At 42.1% G+C, this 19,323-nt stretch overlaps 1 protein-coding gene across 7 annotated transcripts in view; it reads right to left on the bottom strand.

Annotated features, from left to right (window-relative positions):
- raver2 (ribonucleoprotein, PTB-binding 2) overlaps nt 1-19,323 on the bottom strand; it is a 173,028-nt gene that overhangs the window by 97,884 nt on the left and 55,821 nt on the right. For 6 of the 7 annotated variants that reach the window (XM_063064137.1, XM_063064138.1, XM_063064139.1 and 3 more), the window contains exons 4-7: nt 15,597-15,785; nt 14,720-14,843; nt 12,746-12,831; nt 5,458-5,556 (exon numbers count right to left, since the gene is read on the bottom strand). In XM_063064137.1, coding sequence (XP_062920207.1) covers nt 5,458-5,556; nt 12,746-12,831; nt 14,720-14,843; nt 15,597-15,785 — 498 coding nt within the window. The remainder of the gene's footprint in view (nt 1-5,457; nt 5,557-12,745; nt 12,832-14,719; nt 14,844-15,596; nt 15,786-19,323) is intronic. The other variant, XM_063064136.1, reaches the window with a different exon arrangement.

The raw sequence follows: 19,323 nt of genomic DNA, 5'->3' as shown, positions 1-19,323 counted from the left end.
CAGCACTCATCAGAGGATCAGAGGTGGAGATGGTCAATAACTTTAAATTCCTTGGTGTCACAATCTTGGAGGATCCGTCCTGGACACATCATATAAATGTAATTGCAAGGAAAGCACGACAGCACCTCTACTTCCTTAGGAGTTTGCAGAGATTCAGCATGTCATCAAAAACCTTGACAAACGTCTATGGATGTGTGATGGAAAGTGTATTGACTGGCTGCATTAGAGGTTGGTATGGGAACATTAATGCCTTTGAGCAGAAAATACTACAACACATAGTGGATTTACCCCAGTATATCACAGGTAGAGCCCTCCCAACCATTGAGCACATGCATGAAACGTTGCTGTAAAAAAGCAGCATCCATCAAAGATCCTCATCACTCAGGCCATGCTCTTTTCTCACTGCTGCCATCAGGCAGAAGGTACAAGTGCCACAGTACTCACACCACCAGGTTCAAGAACAGTTACTAGCCTTCAACCATCAGGCTCTTGAACAAAAGAAGATAACTATACTCATTCTAATTCCGGTGTTCCCACATTCAACAGTCTCACTTTAAGGACTCTTTACCTTATTGCTTTATGCTCTCGTTATTTATTGCTATTTATCTGTATTTGCATTTGCACAGTTTGTTGTTTATTGATTCTATTTACAGTTACTGTTCTACAGATTTGCTAAGAATGCCAGCAGGAAAAAGAATCTCAGGGTTGTATGTGGTGATATGTATGTATTCTGATCATAAATTTTACTTTTAACTTTGATCAGTCATCGCCCAACCAGCCATTTATGTGGCCTTCCATAATAGTTGATGATAATGCCCTTGAAAACGTAGACCACTTTCTTTACATTGGCAACATTCTCACCTCAAAAGCAAACATTGACTCAGAAATTAACCACTGCCTGAGTAGTGCTAGGAGTGCCTATGCAAAGTTAAGGAAAAGAGTCTTTGAAGACCGCAACCTCGAGGTCCTTCCTACATTATAGTATGGAGCTGAAACATGGACCACCTCCTATAAAATCCTAAAAGCCCTGAAACAATTCAGAGTGAGGTTGAATGAGACATCAGATGCCCATCAACTCTGGCAGGTTTGGCAGACCATTACTTGCTACAAAGCAAAACCCAACATCATGAACGGCAGTGATGCTTCACTCCCAGACGGACTAAACACTTTTATGCTTACTTTCAAAGGGAGAATAAAACTACAGCTATGAGGATCCTTGCAGCACCTAGTGACCCTATGGTCTCTGTCTCTGAGACCAACATCAGAATGTCTTTCAAGAGGATGAATTCTCGCAAGGCAACAAGCCCTGATGAAATACCTGGTAGGTAAACCTGAAAACCTGTGCCAACCAACTGACGGGGGTGTTCAAAAACATTTTCAATCACTCTTTGCTGCAGTCAGAAGTTCCCAACTGCTTCAAAAGGGCAACAATTATACCAGTGCCCAAGAAGAGCAAGGTGAGCTGCCTTAGCAACTATCGTCCAGTAGCAATCACATCTACCATGATGAAGTGCTTTGACAGGTTGGTTATGGCTAGAATCAACTCCTGCCTCAGCAAGGACCTAGACCCACAGAAATTTGCCTATGCAATAGGTCTACGGTGACCGCAAACTCTTTGGCTCTCCACACAGCCTTGGATCACCTGGACAACACAGATACCCCTGTCAGAATGCTGCTATTAACTACTGCTTAGCATTCATACAAACTATCATTCATACAATCCTGATTGAATAGCTCCAGAACCTGTGCCTCTGTACCTCCTCCTGCAACTGGATCCTCAATTTCCTAACTGGAAGACCATAATCGGTGCGGATTGGAAACAACATTTCCACCTCACTGACAATCAACACTGACACACTTCAGGGATATATGCTTAGCCCACTGCTCTACACTGTCCATACCCATCAGTGTGTGGCAAGGCACAGCTCATATGCCATCTATAAATTTGCTAATGATACAACCACTATTGGCAGAATCTCAGATGGAAATGAGAGGGCGTACAGAAGTGAGATATACCAGCTAGTTGAGTAACAACCTTACATTCAACATCAGTAAGACCAAAGAACTGGTTGTGGACTTCAGGAAGGGTAAAATGAGGCAACACAAACCAGTCGTCATGGAAGGATCAGAAGTAGAGAAAGTGAGCAATTTCAAGTTCCTGAGTGTCAATATCAGTCAAAACCTTACCTGGACCTAACATATTGATGCAGTTATAAAGAAGGCAAGATAGCAGTTATCTTTAATTAGGAATTTGAAGAGAGTTGGTATGTCACCAAAACACTCGCATATTTCTATGGATGTAACATGGAGAATATTCCAACTGGCTGCATCACCATCTGATATGGGGCGGGGGGGGGGGGGAGAAGAACTGCACAGAATTGAAATAAGCTGCAGAGAGCTGTAAAATTAGCCAGCTCCATCATGGGCACTAGCCACCGTAGTAGCCAGATCATCTTCAAAGAGCAGTCCCCTGAACGGCAGCGTCCATCATTAGGGACCTCCACCACTCAAGACATGCCCTCTTCTCACTGCTACCATCAGGAAGGAGTTGCAGAAGCCTGAAGGCACACATTCAATTATTTAGGACAGCTTCTTCCCCTTTGCCATCCAATTTCTGACTGGATATTAAACCCTTGAACACTACCTCACTACTTTTTTTTAATTTCCTATTTTTTGCACTACATACAGTGCCAATAAAAAGTATCCCCCCGCCCCCACCACCACCCCAGAAGCTATCTTGTTTTACTGTTTTACAACATTGAGTCACAGTGGATTTAATTTGGCTTTTTTGACAATGATCAACAGAAAAAGCATCTTTCCTGTCAAAGTGAAAACAGATCTTACAAAGTGATCTAAATTAATTACAAATATACAACACAAAATAATTGAATGCATAACTATTCACCCCCTTTAATATGCAGTCAATTGGTTTCAGAAGTCACATAATTGGTAAAAAGGAGATCTGTTTTTGGAAACCTGCGAGCAGTCAAGGTGTTTCAAAAGACTATAGTAAAAATACACCTGTATCTGGAAGGTCTAACTTCTGCTGAGTAAATATCCTAGCAAAAGCTACACCCTGAAGACAAAAGAACACTTCAAGCAGCTCCGTAAAAAGGTTATTGAAAAGCACAAGTCAGAAGATGGATACAAGAAAATTCCCAGTGAGCGGTAAGGCATTGAGTAATATGGTGGAGCAGAGGGATCAGGGAATACAGATCCATAATTCTTCAAAGTGGCATCACAGATAGATAGGGTCATAAAGAAAGCTTTTGACACACTGGCATTCATAAATCAAAGTACTGAGATGTTATGTTGAAGTTGTACAAGTTGTTGGTAAACCTCATTTGGAGTATCGCGTGCAGCTTTGGTCGCCAACCTACTAGAAAGATGTAAATAAGGTTGAAAGAGCGCAGAGAAAATTTACATGGATAGTGCCAGGATTTGAGTTTATAGGGAAGGGTTGAATAGGTTAGGACTGTATTCCCTAGAGTGCAGGAGAATGAGGGGAGAATTGAAAGAGATATACAAAATTATGAGGGATATAGATAACAGTAAATGCAAGCAGGCTTTTTCCACTGAATTTGGTAGAATCTAGATCATGGATTAAGGGTGAAAGTGAAAGGTGAAATGTTTAAGGGGAAAATAGGAGGAATTTCCTCACTCAAAGGGTAGTGAAAATGCAGAACATGCAGGATGTGGGTTCAATTTCAACATTTTAGAGAAATGTGGACAGGCACATGGATGAGGGGTGTACAGAGGGTTATGGTCCAGGTACAGGTCAATAATACTAGGCAGATTAACAGTTCGGCATGGACTAGATGGACCAAAGGGCCTGTTTCTGTGATGTGGCATTCTATAACTCTACTACACTAATGATGCAACCAGAATTGAATACAATGTTCCAAATGCTGCCTAACCAGAGTTTTATAAAGCTGCCAACACAACCTTTCTAATTCCTGAACTGCAACACACATCAAAGTTGCTGGTAAACGCAGCAAGCCAGGCAGCACCTCTAGGAAGAGGTACAGTCGATGTTTCAGGCCAAGACCCTTCGTTAGAGTCGGCTGGGGTGATATACTGCGTCCGGTGCTCCCGATGTGGCCTTCTATATATTGGCGAGACCCGACGCAGACTGGGAGACCGCTTTGCTGAACGCCTATGCTCTGTCCGCCAGAGAAAGCAGGATCTCCCAGTGGCCACACATTTTAATTCCACATCCCATTCCCATTCTGACATGTCTATCCACGGCCTCCTCTACTGTAAAGATGAAGCCACACTCAGGTTGGAGGAACAACACCTTATATTCCGTCTGGGTAGCCTCCAACCTGATGGCATGAACATCGACTTCTCTAACTTCCGCTAATGCCCCACCTCCCCCTCGTACCCCATCCGTTATTTATTTTTATACACACATTCTTTCTCTCACTCTCCTTTTTCTCCCTCTGTCCCTCTGACTATACCTCTTGCCCATCCTCTGGGTCCCCTCCCCCTCCTTGTCTTTCTCCCCGGACCTCCTGTCCCATGATCCTCTCATATCCCCTTTGCCAATCACTTGTCCAGCTCTTGGCTCCATCCCTCCCCCTCCTGTCTTCTCCTATCATTTTGGATCTCCCCCTCCCCCTCCCACTTTCAAATCTCTACTAGCTCTTCCTTCAGTTAGTCCTGACAAAGGGTCTCGGCCTGAAACGTCGACTGTACCTCTTCCTAGAGATGCTGCCTGGCCTGCTGCATTCACCAGGAACTTTGATGTGTGTTGTTTGAACTTCCAGCAGCTGAAGAATTCCTGTTGTTTGCGTTAATTCCTGAACTGAATACCTTTAATAATAAGAGGTAGATCTACTACATGTCTTTTTTTACTACCCTCTCAAATTGTGCAGTCATTTTCAGGAAGCAATGGACAACATATACAACCACAATCATAAGATAGAAACTGTGGATAAAAGATCTCATCAGGAGATCAGGTCAATGACAGTCTCGGAGACTGCGATCTAGTCTTTCCATGGGTTTGATAAAAATAGCAGATTTATTCTTCACTGACTGGAGTGTTTGTTGGAAAGCAGGTAGGTTAAAGTAACTAAGGGAAGTGGAGATATTGAAACAGTCAATATTGGTTAGCTCATTTTCCCTCCCTCCACAGGCAAGGTCTGATCCATTGAGTATTTCCAGCACTTCCTTGTGGTTTCAGTAACAGTTTAGCTTGCACAGTTTTAAATGTTCTTTTGTTTTCAGTCTCATTAACTGCCTTAATTACAGTAAGTCTATTAATAATGCAGCTCTAAACCTACCTCTGGTCATTCCTTCCAGAATATCTCTGCAAATTAAATTTGACTCTTTCCACTGACAATGCCTGATCTGCTGAGGGATGCCAGCATGCAACTGTTTACACGTCAGATCATCATTTAAAAGAAAAACAGGACAACACAAATCTAGATAAAAATGAGGCAGTTACAAACTCACATTGTTGATTGCTGTATTTTCTTTGTTCACAAGTAGTCGTTGCTGTGCCAGGTGCAATTGAAGTAGATTCTGAAACAATCCATTCCCCAAAGCAGCATTCTAGGTAGGAAATTAATTTGTTAAAATGTAGGTTGTATAAGCAAGTTGATCAATTACTGACACAAAAATTATCTTCCCAAGTTGCGAAGCATTAAAAGAATATTTTATTTTTTGCCACATATCAAGAGGAGTAGATACAATTACTTTCACAGATAACCAGATTTGTAGGTTTGAACAGCACTAGTTGAAAGCCAAAATTGTTCAATCAATAGATCTCTCAAAACAACACTGCTCTTTTTATTTATTTAGTTTTTCATTTAGTGATACAGTTTGGAGTAGGCTTTTCCAGCACTTTGAACCACACTGCCCAGCGACCCCAACAAACTGGTTAGTCCAAACCTAAACATGGGACAATTTATAATGACCAATTAACCTACCCAGTGGGTCTCTGGACTGCGGGAGGAAACTGGAGGACTCGGAGAGAACTCACGCATACCACTGGAAGGATGTACAGAGACACTTCACAGAATGGCACCGGAATTGAACTCCGAACTCCAGAACGCTCTGAGCTGTAATAGCTTTGTACTAACCGCTATGCTACTGTGGTGCCCGCTTTCTGTCAGTGAAGCCTATGGAACAGTCTAAAGCAAGAGCCAACATTGTAACATTCCATTCAGGGAAGAAATTTTAGTTTTGAAGAGACAACATTGCATAATCAAGTACCTTTAGAATTGGGAAGAGTATAGGCTATTGGATTCCTTTGATAAATGAAACAATTCTTTGATTTTCATAAATGTTTAATACAAGTTTCACATGTCCTTCAGTAAAGCAAAACCAACTAATAGAGAAATGAGAGGGCAGTGTAAGTATAGGGAGAACAGGGCCCCTCAGACAACAAAATGGAAAGCTGTATGGAGCTATGGCAGGTAAGTGAGGTCCTCAATGAATACTTCTCTGCTTTTACTGTGAAGCAGGAGATCATGACTTTAGAACTTAAGATGGCTAATGGGATGTCTTGGTATAGTTTGTTTGCAGTGGAGGTGGTACTGAATGTCCTAACATATATGAGAGCTTCAGAGGCTGATTGGGTATATCCAAGAAACTAGAGAAGAAACCATGGGAGCCCTGGCTGAGATACATGCATTACTATTAATGATGGGTGAAGTGCCAGAAGGCTGGAAGGTGACTAATGTGCATTTATATGAAAAAGGTTGAAAAGAATCTGGGACTGATACACCAAATAAGCTGACATCTGTGGTATATAGGTTACTAAAGGGGTTTCTGTGGAACAAGATATACATGTATTTGTGAAGATGGTGGTTGATTTGGGATAGACAGCACAGCTTTGTGGATGGGAGATTAGTCCCACAATTTTGAGTTTTTGTTTGAAGAAGTAACCAAGAAAGTTGATGGGAGTAGGGTAGTAAAGGTAGTATATACACAGTGCCTTGTAAAGGTATTCATTTCCCAACCCTTTGTTCACATAAATGAGTATTACAATAAGGGATTTTAATCAATTTAACTGAAAAATTTTATTTGCGACTCTCATGCTCCTTTTTTACACAGTACAGCCCCTAAAAAATGGAAAATTGTAAAACATGATAAACTAAAAATTCAAAACCTGAAATGTCAGCAGGTCAAAAATATTCATTTCCCCTTTGCTCAATACTTAAATCACCTCTCACAGTGATTATAGCCAGCAGCCTTTTTGAATAAGTCTCTATAAGTCATTCAATGTGATGGAACAAGATTTGCCCATTCCTCCTTACAAAATTGCTCAAGCTGTGCCAGGTTAGTTGGGGAATGGCGGTGGACAGAAATCTCGAGGTCTCGCCAGAAATGTTCAATCAGGTTAAGGTCAAGACTCTGACTGGGCCACTTAAGGACATCAATTTTCTTCATTTGAAGCCACTCCATGGGTGCTCTGGCAGTTTACTTTGGGTCATTGTCCTGCTGAAAGACAAACTTCCTCCCCCAGTTTAAGCTTCTGGCAGAGGTGAGCAGGTTTTAATCCAGAATCTCTCTGTATTTCACAACATTCACCTTCCCATCAATCCTGACCCGATTGGCAGTCCCTCCTGCTGAAAAGCATCCCCACAGCATGATGCTACCTCCACCACACTTTACAGTAGGGATGGTGTTACCTGGCTGATGATCATTATTAGATTTACACCACACGTACCATTTAATGTTGAGGCCAAAAAGTTTCACTTTAGTCTCATCTGACCACAAGACATTCTTCCACATCTTTACAATATCTTTTAAGTGACACTTTGCAAAGTCTTTACAGGCAAGTGTATGTCATTTTTAAAGCCGGGGCTTCTTCCTTGTTACTCTTCCATAAATACCCTTTTTGTACAAGGTCTTGGAAGTTGTGGAGACACAAACTTCATCTCCAGTTGCAGCCACTGACTTCTACAACTCACTCAGGGTGACTGTTGGCATCACAGTGGCCTCTCTTACCAGTAGTACCATTCTTTGCAGGCAACTAAGATTAGAGGGACGGTCTGACCTACACAGTGTGGCTGTAGTTTCATATTGTTGCCAATTTTTCAAAATGGACGATACTAAACTCCGAGATATATCCAGTGCCTTCAAGACCGTCTTGTACCATTCCCCAGATTTGTACTTCTCTGTAATCATTTTCCTGACTTGTCCTGAATGCTCTTTTGACTTCAGGTTGATTTGGTCTGTGAAAAATCTACCATATTGGTAGACATTACAGAGGGAGGGGTTATATATCCTTGCAAATTCATTGAAAGCAGATGATCCTCCAATTTTTTACAGTACATCAACAAATTGGGTGAGTCGCTAAGGTAATAGAGTACATTGCACCTGAGGAAAGTTAGCATAGTAATTTCAAAGGGGTTGAAGACACATTCAGCCTCACAATTGTGGTTTTTATTGTTTAGTAGATTATTCACAGGTTTTGAAATTGTTACTTTGATTGAAATATCATGCACCATGATCAAAAATCCTACTTCAATATATTTTACATTTAGAAAAACAGACAGTAAACTGCCAAAGTATCTGTAGGGGCTAAATACTTTTTCAAGGCACTATAGACTTCATCAAGGTCATTGATAGGGTTCTACATGGCATAGTGATGCTGTGGGGATGGAACTGGACTCTCTCACGGTGGTGTCTGAAAAGAGAATGCTGTCTAAGTTGCATGCCATCTTGGTCAATGTCTCCCATCCACAACATAATGTACTGGGTGGGCACAGGAGTACATTCAGCCAGAGACTCATTCCTCCGAGATGCAGCACAGAGCGTCATAGGAAGTCATTCCTGCCTGTGGCCATCAAACTTTACAACTCCTCCCTTGGAAGGTCAGACACCCTGAGCCGATAGGCTGGTCCTGGACTTACTTCATAATTCACTGGCATAATTTACAATTTACTATTTAACTATTTATTACTATTTTCTATTACTATTCTATTACTATTTATTACTTCTATGACTATTACTATTTACTAATAGTAATATTACTATTTATTATTTATGGTGCAACTGTAGCGAAAACCAATTTCCCCCGGGATCGATAAAGTATGACTATGACTATGACTATAGGCTGCTGTGGAATCCAGGAAAAGCCAGCTAACTGATAACACAAGTGGCTTGATAGTAAGAAGCAGAGGATAATGAGGTTGTTTTTTCAGACTAGGGACCCATGACTAGTGGTGTTCTCTAAACGTTGGTGATAAGTCCATTACTATTTGTCATTTATATCAATGATATAAAACAGCAGTTATACTTCATGAAGAGTTTGAAGAGAATTAGCATGTCAACAAATACACTCAAAAACTTCTATAGATGTACTGTGGAGAGCATTCTTACAGGCTGCATCACTGTCTGGTATGGGGGGGGGGGCGCTACTGCACAGGACCGAAAGAAGCTGCAGAGGGTTATAAATTTAGTCAGCTCCAACTTGGGTGCTAGCCTACAAAGTACCCAGGACACCTTTAGGGAGCAGTGACTCAGAAAGGCAGCATCCATTATTAAGGACCTCCAGCACCCAGGGCATGCCCTTTTTTCGCTGTTGCCATCGGGTAGGAGGTACAGAAGCCTGAAGGCACACACTCAGAGGTTCAGGAGCAGCTTCTTCCCCTCTGCCATCCGATTCCTAAATGGACATTAAACCCTTGGAACACACACAAAATGCTTGTGGAACACAGCAGACCAGGCAGCATCTTTTGGAAGAAGTATAGTCGACGTTTTGGGACGAGACCCTTCGTCAGGACTAACTGAAAGAAGAGATAGTAAGACCTTTGAAAGTGGGGGGGGGGGGAGATCCAAAGTGATAGGAGAAGACAGGAGGGAGGGATGAAGCTTCAAGCTGGAAAGTTGATTGGCAAATGGGATACAAGGCTGGAGAAGGGAGAGGATCATGGGACGGGAGGCCTAGGGAGAAAGAAAGGGGGAGAGGAGCATCAGAGGAAGATGGAGAGCGGGCAAGGATTTATTGTGAGAGGGACAGAGAGAGGAAAAAAAAGAGGGGGAGAAAAAAAGGAGAAAATAATAAATAAATAAGTAAATAAGGGATAGAAGCAACACACATCAAAGTTGCTGAACACACCAGGCCAGGCAGCAGCTCTAGGAAGAGGCACAGTCGACGTTTCAGGCCGAGACCCTTCGTCAGGACTAACTGAGAGAAGAGCTAGTAAGAGATTTGAAAGTGGGAGGGGGAGGGGGAGATCCAAAGTGATAGGAGAAGACAGGAGAGGGAGGGATGGAACTAAGAGCTGGACAGTTGATTGGCAAAAGGGATATGAGAGGATCATGGGACTGGAGGCCTAGGGAGAAAGAAAGGGGGAGGGGGGGGAAACCTCAGAATGGGCAAGGGGTATAGTGAGAGGGACAGAGGGAGAAAAAGGAGAGAGAGAAAAAGAATGTGTGTATATAAATAAATAATGGATGGGGTACGAGGGGGAGGTGGGGCGTTAGCAGAAGTTTGAGAAGTCAATGTTCATGCCATCAGGTTGGAGGCTACCCAGGCGGAATATAAGGTGTTGTTCCTCCAACCTGAGTGTGGCTTCATCTTTACAGTAGAGGAGGCCGTGGATAGACATATCAGAATGGGAATGGGATGTGGAATTAAAGTGTGTGGCCACTAGGAGATCCTGCTTTCTCTGGCAGACAGAGCATAGGTGTTCAGCGAAACGATCTCCCAGCCTGCGTCGGTTCTCGCCAATAGATAGAAGGCCACATCAGGAGCACCAGACACAGTATATCACCCCAGCCGACTCACAGGTGAAGTGACGCCTCACCTGGAAGGACTGTCTGGGGCCCTGAATGGGTGGTAAGGGAGGAAGTGTAAGGGCATTTGTAGCACTTGTTCCGCTTACAAGGATAAGTGCCAGGAGAGAGATCACTGGGGAGGGATGGGGGGACGGGGGGGGGGCACGAATGAACAAGGGAGTCGCGTAGGGAGTGATCCCTGCGGAAAGTGGGGGGGGGGGAGGGAAAGATGTGCTTAGTGGTGGGAACCCGTTGGAGGTGGCGGAAGTTATGGAGAATTCGACCCGGAGGCTGGTGGGGTGGTAGGTGAGGACAAGGGGAACCCTATTCCTAGAGGGGTGGCGGGAGGATGGAGTGAGAGCCCCATTCCCATTCTGATATGTCCATCCCATTCCCATTCTGATATGTCGTCCCATTCCCATTCTGATATGTCTATCCACGGCCTCCTCTACTGTAAAGATGAAGTCGCACTCAGGTTGAAGGAACAACACCTTATAAACCATCTGGGTAGCCTTCAACCTGATGGCATGAACATTGACTTCTCAAACTTCCGCTAATGCCCCACCTTCCCCTCATACCCCATCCATTATTTATTTATATACACATATTCTTTTTCTCTCTCTCCTTTTTCTCCCTCTGTCCCTCTCACTATACCCCTTGCCCATCCTCTGGGTTTTCCCCCCCCTCCCCTTTTCTTTCTCCCTAGACCTCCAGTCCCATGATCTTCTCATATCCCTTTTGCCAATCAACTGTCTAGCTCTTGGCTCCATCCCTCCCCCTCCTGTCTTCTCCTACCATTTCGGATCTCCCCCTCCCCCTCTCAAATCTCTTACTAGCTCTTCTTTCAGTTACTCCTGACGAAGGGTCTCGGCCCGAAACATCGACTGTATCTCTTCCTAGAGGTGCTGCCTGGCCTGCTATGTTCACCAGCAACTTTGATGTGTGCTGCTTGAATTTCCAGCATCTGAAGATTTCCTCATGTTTGCGTTTTTAAATAAGAGATGGGGTAAGAAGGGGAGGAGGGGCATTAACAGAAATTAGAGAAATCAATGTTCATGCCATCAGGTTGGAGGCTACCCAGACGGAATATAAGGTGTTGTTCCTCCAACCTAAGTGTGGCTTCATCTTGACCGTAGAGGAGGCCATGGATTGACATATCAGAATGGGAATGGGACGTGGAATTAAAATGTGTGGCCACTGGGACACTGCCTCATTTTTTTTTAGTATATAGTATTTCTGTTTTTTTGTACAATTTTTAATCTATTCAATTTATGTATACTGTTAATGATTTATTCTATTATTATATTTTGTTTTTTTCTTCTATATTATGTATTGCATTGTACTGCTGCTGCTAGGTGATCACATTTCATGTCACATGCCAGTAATAATAAGAAATGTGATTCTGATTTGGATGAAAATATACAAGGTAAAAATCAGTAAGTTTGCAGATAACACTAAAACAAGTGGTGTTATCAACAGTGAAGATGATTACAACAGAGGGATCTTGTTCAGTTCAGCAAGTGGGCCAAGGAATGGAAAATGAATTCAGGTAAGTGTGAGTTGTTACATTTTGGGAACATAAATGAGGGTAGGACATCCATGATAACTGTAGTGCCATTATGTGTGTTTTATAAGAGGCACCGAGGAATTGGCATTGCAAATAGACAGGGTGGTGAAGGTGTCTTTTGGCATGCTGGCCTTCAGTATAGAGTGGGATGATGTAAAAAATGTTGGTCAAACTACATTTGGGATACTATGTTGTGTTTAGGTTTTGTCATTCTACTGTAGGAAAGATGACATTAAGCTAGAAAGAGTGCAGAGGAGAGGAGAGTACAAAGATATTGCTAAGACTTGATCGACTGAGTTATATAGAGAGCTTTAGCAGATTGGAACTTTTTCCTCGGAGTGCAGGAATGAGAGATGATCTTATAGTGGTATATGAAGCACAGATAGCTTTTTATTTATTTATTGGAATGTGCTTGAGAAAGAATGATTTCAAAACAGCTACCTGTTGTGCTTGACTTATTTGAAGCAGGGCTGCAGTCAGTATAGGATTTGGCAAAACTGGTAGGCCACAGGTAGTCCCCAGCATACCTTAAGGGAACAAACCAAATTTGAGAACGTGAACAAACATTTTTCTTCCACAAATGTTCATTTTGATTTTCTAAAAAAAAATCAAGGTAATAACAAGGAAAATTACTCAAAATTAGTCACACAAACATTGGAACTGCTCCATATCACACACATCAAAGTTGCTGGTGAACGCAGCAGGCCAGGCAGCATCTCTAGGAAGAGGTACAGTCGACGGGACTGATGAAGGGTCTCGGCCTGAAACGTCGCCTGTACCTCTTCCTAGAGATGCTGCCTGGCCTGCTGCGTTCACCAGCAACTTTGATGTGTGTGGCTTGAATTTCCAGCGTCTGCAGATTTCCTCGTGTTTGCGTTTTTAACTGCTCCATATATTTTTTTGTATGTGACATATTTTGCTCATGCTGAGTGTCACATCTAATTCACTATTTATCCAATGCCGAGAAGTGTCCAAGAGAAAAATCAGGGTTTGATTAAACATAAAACATCTTGCTTCATTTTATTTGCAAAAACCTACAGGCATAATTTTTAACATCATCTTTAGATTAGAATGCTGCACAGCACTAATTAACTAACCTGAGCATATGATTCAGCTTTACACAAACTTTAAATGCTGAGTAATATTAATCTTTATTACACCAACACTCAATCTCCCTCCGAGTATACACAAAAGACTCTATAGCAATAAATGAGAATAATCAAGAGAATATTGACCCCAGGATGCCCTAAGCTTCTGGCTTGAAACTTCAGCATCAGCTAAATATAGATCAAAAGTTCAAACAAAAAGCTGCCAAAAGTTATTGTGCTTCTTGTTGATCCCATTTTTGAACTTGCCTTGCAGGTAGGAAGACTGTTTAGAACCCTTACCCACCCACTGCCCATTAGCCCCTCCTCATACACTAACTGGTAAAAGCAACCCAAACATTATAGAAGTTGCAACAGAATTCATGGCTTCACTGACATTCAACAATTCAAGCTTAGCTATCTAAACATTATCTAAGTGTATACAGTTGTAGAAACTTCCATGTGTTGCAATTCTTTTTCCTCAGTTTTGCATCACCTAAAAAATTATTTTTGGCATTTTCTATTTTAATACCAAAGTAGTTACAAGATTTGCACACATCTCGGCTCCAATATTGGACTGGTAATCTTAAAAAAAAAGGTTTAGGTAATGCTAAGGAAGGTGGTTTGAATTCCATCCACTGCCTCTCACACTAGTAGTTTAAAGCCTTCAAGCCATCTAACCCATCTAGACATTCATCTGGTCCAGTTTAAGCAGAATCCATCCCAAAAGGATTGGTCCTGCCAGCATACCATGGGACTGAAATTGGAAGTGAAATTCCTTCCTTCTGTGGTACTCTGAACCATGCAGTTAACACTGATCTCCTCTACCCTGTATCCGTTTACAAATGGCTCCAGTAAGAATTGTAATTCTCTGAAGAATCTCAATCTTTTGGATATCCATTGGATTAGTTTCTCCCTGAACTACTGTATAAAAACTGTATCCTCTTCCTTTTGTCATTATAAGCTCTTCACCAGTTCCTCGGAAAAGTCCTCAATCTCAGCTTCTACAAAAGCAACACAGGCTTTACCATTAAGTTAGACCTAAAGAGAAATATATCAATCATTATACTTTCTCTTAACATTATTACGTTTCTTTTTTACTCTTCTCATTGGAATGGTCTATTGTACCATGTTGTGATAGTTAGATTGCCCACTCTTCCAACAATCTTTGTTCACATCTATACAAGCAGAAAATCCCTGGAACAAATACAATAAGGAAACATCTGAAGACTCCTGAACCATTACCTGCTAGATACCCATACACGCTTGATAAAGACAAATCTAAAAGTGTTACATATATTTCTTTGGAAAGAGCTGCAAAGTAACTCACTTTTTTTGCCAGCGTGCCCATTGAAGTAAGGTCTCAGGAGCAACTGCAATACAGGATTACCCAGGGCGTTTATGAACTGCAAAGGGTTGGGTGCAGGAAGGAGACCTTTACTGCTGTTTAACAACTTAAAAGGAAATTTAATTCAGTTAGACATCCAACTACTGCAAAACCATATATGTAGGAATTTATATAACAGCAAATGCATCATAAAGGAAAATCATTTACAAAAATAATTTAAAAACCATGAAAAAATAATTTATAAACCATGAAAATTTAATGAGAATGAAAATGTTTGCAGTGAAGCGAAACATTCATGATTTGATTCAAAATAATTTTTATTCATGGAATTATTGAGACACTTACATTCAGTTGAGACTGCCACCTGCATTTTTCCCAGATCCAAATGTACTTTTTATGGCTCTGTGAATCCAGTTTCATAGGAGAACTTTCTGCATGTTTGCTCATTGAGTGATCCATGAGAACTGAATACACCTCAAGGACTGAACCCAAGGCCTACCCTCACAAATTGCCTGATGGCTTTTCACACTTAAACTATTTTGATCATAAAAGAAGTGGTGCGGTGGGAAAGTAAGGGACTCTGGCAGGCTATTAAAGTATTCAAGTTTTGATTATACAATTCCTTTGCTGTCCTTTAAAATACGAAACATAATTCTATTGCTCCCAAGTAGAGCCATGTATAGTCAAAAGAAAAATGGGCTTGCAACTCTCAATGTCTTTATATAATGCTGAAAACCAATTCAAGTCTCAAGCCTCATTATCAGTAATGTTGCTCATCACTGAACTAAAAATAAAATGAGGGCCACAATCTATTAAATACAATTCTTCTTTTGCAAGAGGTTTAAAGATTATTACTTACCAGCCTTTGGGCAGCAATAAGTGCTGCTAGCATACTGCGTCCCGGAAGCCCTGGAGCACAAAATGAAACATTGACATGGCTACCCCCAATAAGCATTCCATTAGTGGATCGTTGAACTAATTCAGTTTGATCAGCAGTCTGGTACTCTACGACTGCAAAGGACGGTTGGCTACCTGAGCCCCGGGCAAGCTGACAAATAAATGGAAGAAAAACAAGCATATTAAAAAAAACACTTGAACACCACTAGCTAGCCACTCATGTAATAAGTGGTGGATAGTTGAAGGAGTTTCACTGGGAGCATTGCTTTCTCAACCTTTCTAAACTGAATTTGGTCAAGTTAGACAAAAGGGCTGGAGAAGAAATGGCTTTTTGAAGGAACAAGAAAAAATACAATAAAAGGAGCAATTTAACAAAGTATAGTGGATTCTGGTTAATAGGGCCATCAGTTAATCAGGACAACTGCTTATTTGGGACAAAAACATAGAAACATAGAAAACCTACAGCACAATACAGGTCCTTTGGCCCACAAAACAGTGCCAAACATGTACTTACTTTAGAAATTACCTCAGGTTACCCATAGCCCTCTATTTTTCAAAGCTCCATGTACCTATCCAGAAGTTTCTTAAAAGACCCTATTGTATCCGCCTCCACCACCGTCGCCAGCAGCCCATTCCATGCATTCACCACACTCTGTGTAAAAAACTTATCCGACATCTCCCCTGTACCTACTTCCAAGCACCTTAAAACTGTGCCCTCTTGAATTAGCCATTTCAGGCCTGGGAAAACAACAACTACTACTGCTGCTACTACTACGTCGACTCAGGCCTACGGGGCCAGCTACAGGCAATTATGCCTTACAAGGCGTGAAACAAAAGACTGTGTTACGCGCCACTCCTCACACAAACAGTAGGTGGCCGTTGACTGACAAAGAGTTCATCCGCCCTCTGACAGGTTTTGTTTTTAGTCCTGCTGGGTGCCACACACCCTCCTCCCTGGTTAACCGAAGAGCACCAAGGGGTGTGCCGGTTGAGTCGCCGACAACCCGACCCGAGACAGGTAGTACTGGGCTACGTGGTACCAGTAGCAAGGTAAGGCCCTGACCTAACATTATCTGGGAAAAAGCTTCTGACTATCCACACGATCAATGCCACTCATCATCTTATACACCTCTAACAGGTCACCTCTCATCCTCCGTTGCTCCAAGGAGAAAAGGCCGAGTTCACTCAACCTATTCTCATAAGGCATGCTCCCCAATCCAGGCAACATCCTTGTAAATCACCTCTGCACCCTTTCTATAGTTTCCACATCCTTCCTATAGTGGGGTGACCAGAACTGAGCACAGTACTCCAAGTGGGGTCTGACCAGGGTCCTATATAGCTGTAACATTACCTCTTGGCTCTTGAACTCAATCCCACGGTTGATGAAGGCCGATGTACCGTAGGCCTTCTTAACCACAGAGTCAACCTGCACAGCAGCTTTGAGTGTCCTATGGACTCAGACCCCAAGATCCCTCTGATCCTCCACACTGCCAAGAATCTTACCATTAATACTATATTCTACTATCATATTTGACCGACCAAAATGCAACCACCTCACACTTATCTGGGTTGATCTCCATCTGCCACTTCTTAGCCCAGTTTTGCATCCTATCAATGTCCCACTGTAACCACTGACAGCCCTCCACACGATCCACAAATCCCCCTGACATTTGTGTCAGCAAATTTACAAACCCATCCCTCCACTTCCTCATCCAGGTCATTTATAAAATTCACAAAGAAAAGGGGTCCCAGAACAGATCTCTGAGGCACACCACTGGTCACCGATCACCATAAAGAATATGACCCTTCTACAACCACTCTTTGCGTTCTGTGGGCAAGCCAGTTTTGGATCCACAAAGCAAGGTCCCCTTGGATCCCATGCCTCCTTACTTTCTCAATAAGGCTTGCATGGGGTACCTTATCAAATGCCTTGCTGAAATCCATAGACACTACATCTACTGCTCTTCCTTCATCAATGTGTTTAGTCACACCCTCAAAAAATTCCATCAGGCTCGTAAGGCATGACCTGCCTTTGACAAAGCCATACTGACTATTCCTAACTATATTATGCCTCTGCAAATGTTCATAAATCCTGCCTCTCAGGATCTTCTCCATCAATTTACCAACCACTGAAGTAAGATTCGCTGGTCTATAATTTCGTGGGATATCTCTATTTCCTTTCTTGAATAAAGAAAGAACATCCGCAACCCTCCAATTCTCCATAACCTCTCCCATCCCCATTGATGATGCAAAGATCATTTCCAGAGGCTCAGCAATCTCCTCCCTCACTTCCCACAGTAGCCTGGGGTACATTTCATCTGGTCCCAGTGACTTATCAACTTGATGCTTTCCAAAAGCTCCAGCACATCTTCTTTCTTAATGTTTAGATGCTCAAGCTTTTCAGTCCTCTGTAAGTCACCCCTACAATCGCCAAGGTCCTTTTCCATAGTGAATACTGAAGCAAAGTATTCATTAAGTACCTCTGCTACCTCCTCTGGTTCCATACGCACTTTTTCACTGTCACACTTGATTGATCCTATTCTCTTGTGTCTTACCCTCTTGCTCTTCACATACTTGCAGAATGCCTTGGAGTTTTCCTTAATCCTGCTCGCCAAGGCCTTCTCATTGCACCTTCTGGCTCTCCTAATTTCATTCTTAAGCTTCTTCCTACTAGCCTTATAATTTTCTAGATCTCTATTATTACCTAGCTTTTTGAACCTTTTGTAAGCTTTTCTTTTCTTCTTGACTAGATTTTTAATTCCTTTGTACACCATGGTTCTTGTACCCTACCATGCCTTCCCTGTCTCATTGGAATGTACCCATGCAGAACACCACACAAATATCCCCTGAACATTTGCCACATTTCTGCCGTGCATTTCCCTGAGAACATCTGTTCCCAATTTGTGTTTCCAAATTCCTGCCTGATAGCTTCATATTTCCCCTTACTCCAATTAAACACTTTCCTAACTTGTCCGTTCGTATCCCTCTCAAATGCTAAGGTAAAGGAGATAGAATTGTGATCACTATCTCCAAAATGCTCTGCCACTGAGAGACCTGACACCTGACCAGGTTCATTTCCCAATACCAGATCAAGTACAGCCTCTCTTCTTGTAGGCTTATCTACATACTGTGTCAGGAAACCTTCATGAACACACCTAACAAACTCCATCCCACCTAAACCCCTTGCTCTAGGGGAGATACCAATCAATATTGAGGAAATTAAAATCTCCCGTCACAACAACCCTGTTATTACTGCACTGTTCCAGAATCTATAAAGCTGTCTTCTTTTTTTCTTTCCACCAGTCTAACTCGCTAACATCCACTGCCTGCGTAGTCGTGCCTCAACAACTCTTAAATAAGAAAAACTAATTGAGAAATTAGCCGGGATTCCCTTTGCCTATTTGGGACACTATACTGCTCAACTGGGATAGGAGACTGTTGCTGAAATGTTTCTAACTCGTGTCAGTCATGTGTACTTGCATGGCCATTAGACAGTATGCAGAAAACAGTTTTTAAATAGCATCAGATGCAACTAATTGTGTTCAAAAGGCAGTGATTTTTGTCACTGATAGTTTCCGAGAAATAAGCAGCAAGACAATTCAGAACTGTTTTGCTCACTGAAGTTTCAAGCATTCAAGACTAGAATGGCTGCTAATGAAAATGAAACTATTTCTCTACTTCAGGTTAGA

Source organism: Mobula hypostoma, chromosome 12 (assembly GCF_963921235.1).
Source record: "Mobula hypostoma chromosome 12, sMobHyp1.1, whole genome shotgun sequence".
In the NCBI taxonomy this organism is placed as follows: domain Eukaryota; kingdom Metazoa; phylum Chordata; class Chondrichthyes; order Myliobatiformes; family Myliobatidae; genus Mobula; species Mobula hypostoma.
Note: the sequence above shows the minus strand (reverse complement) of the source record. Positions and strands in the feature narration are given on the sequence as shown.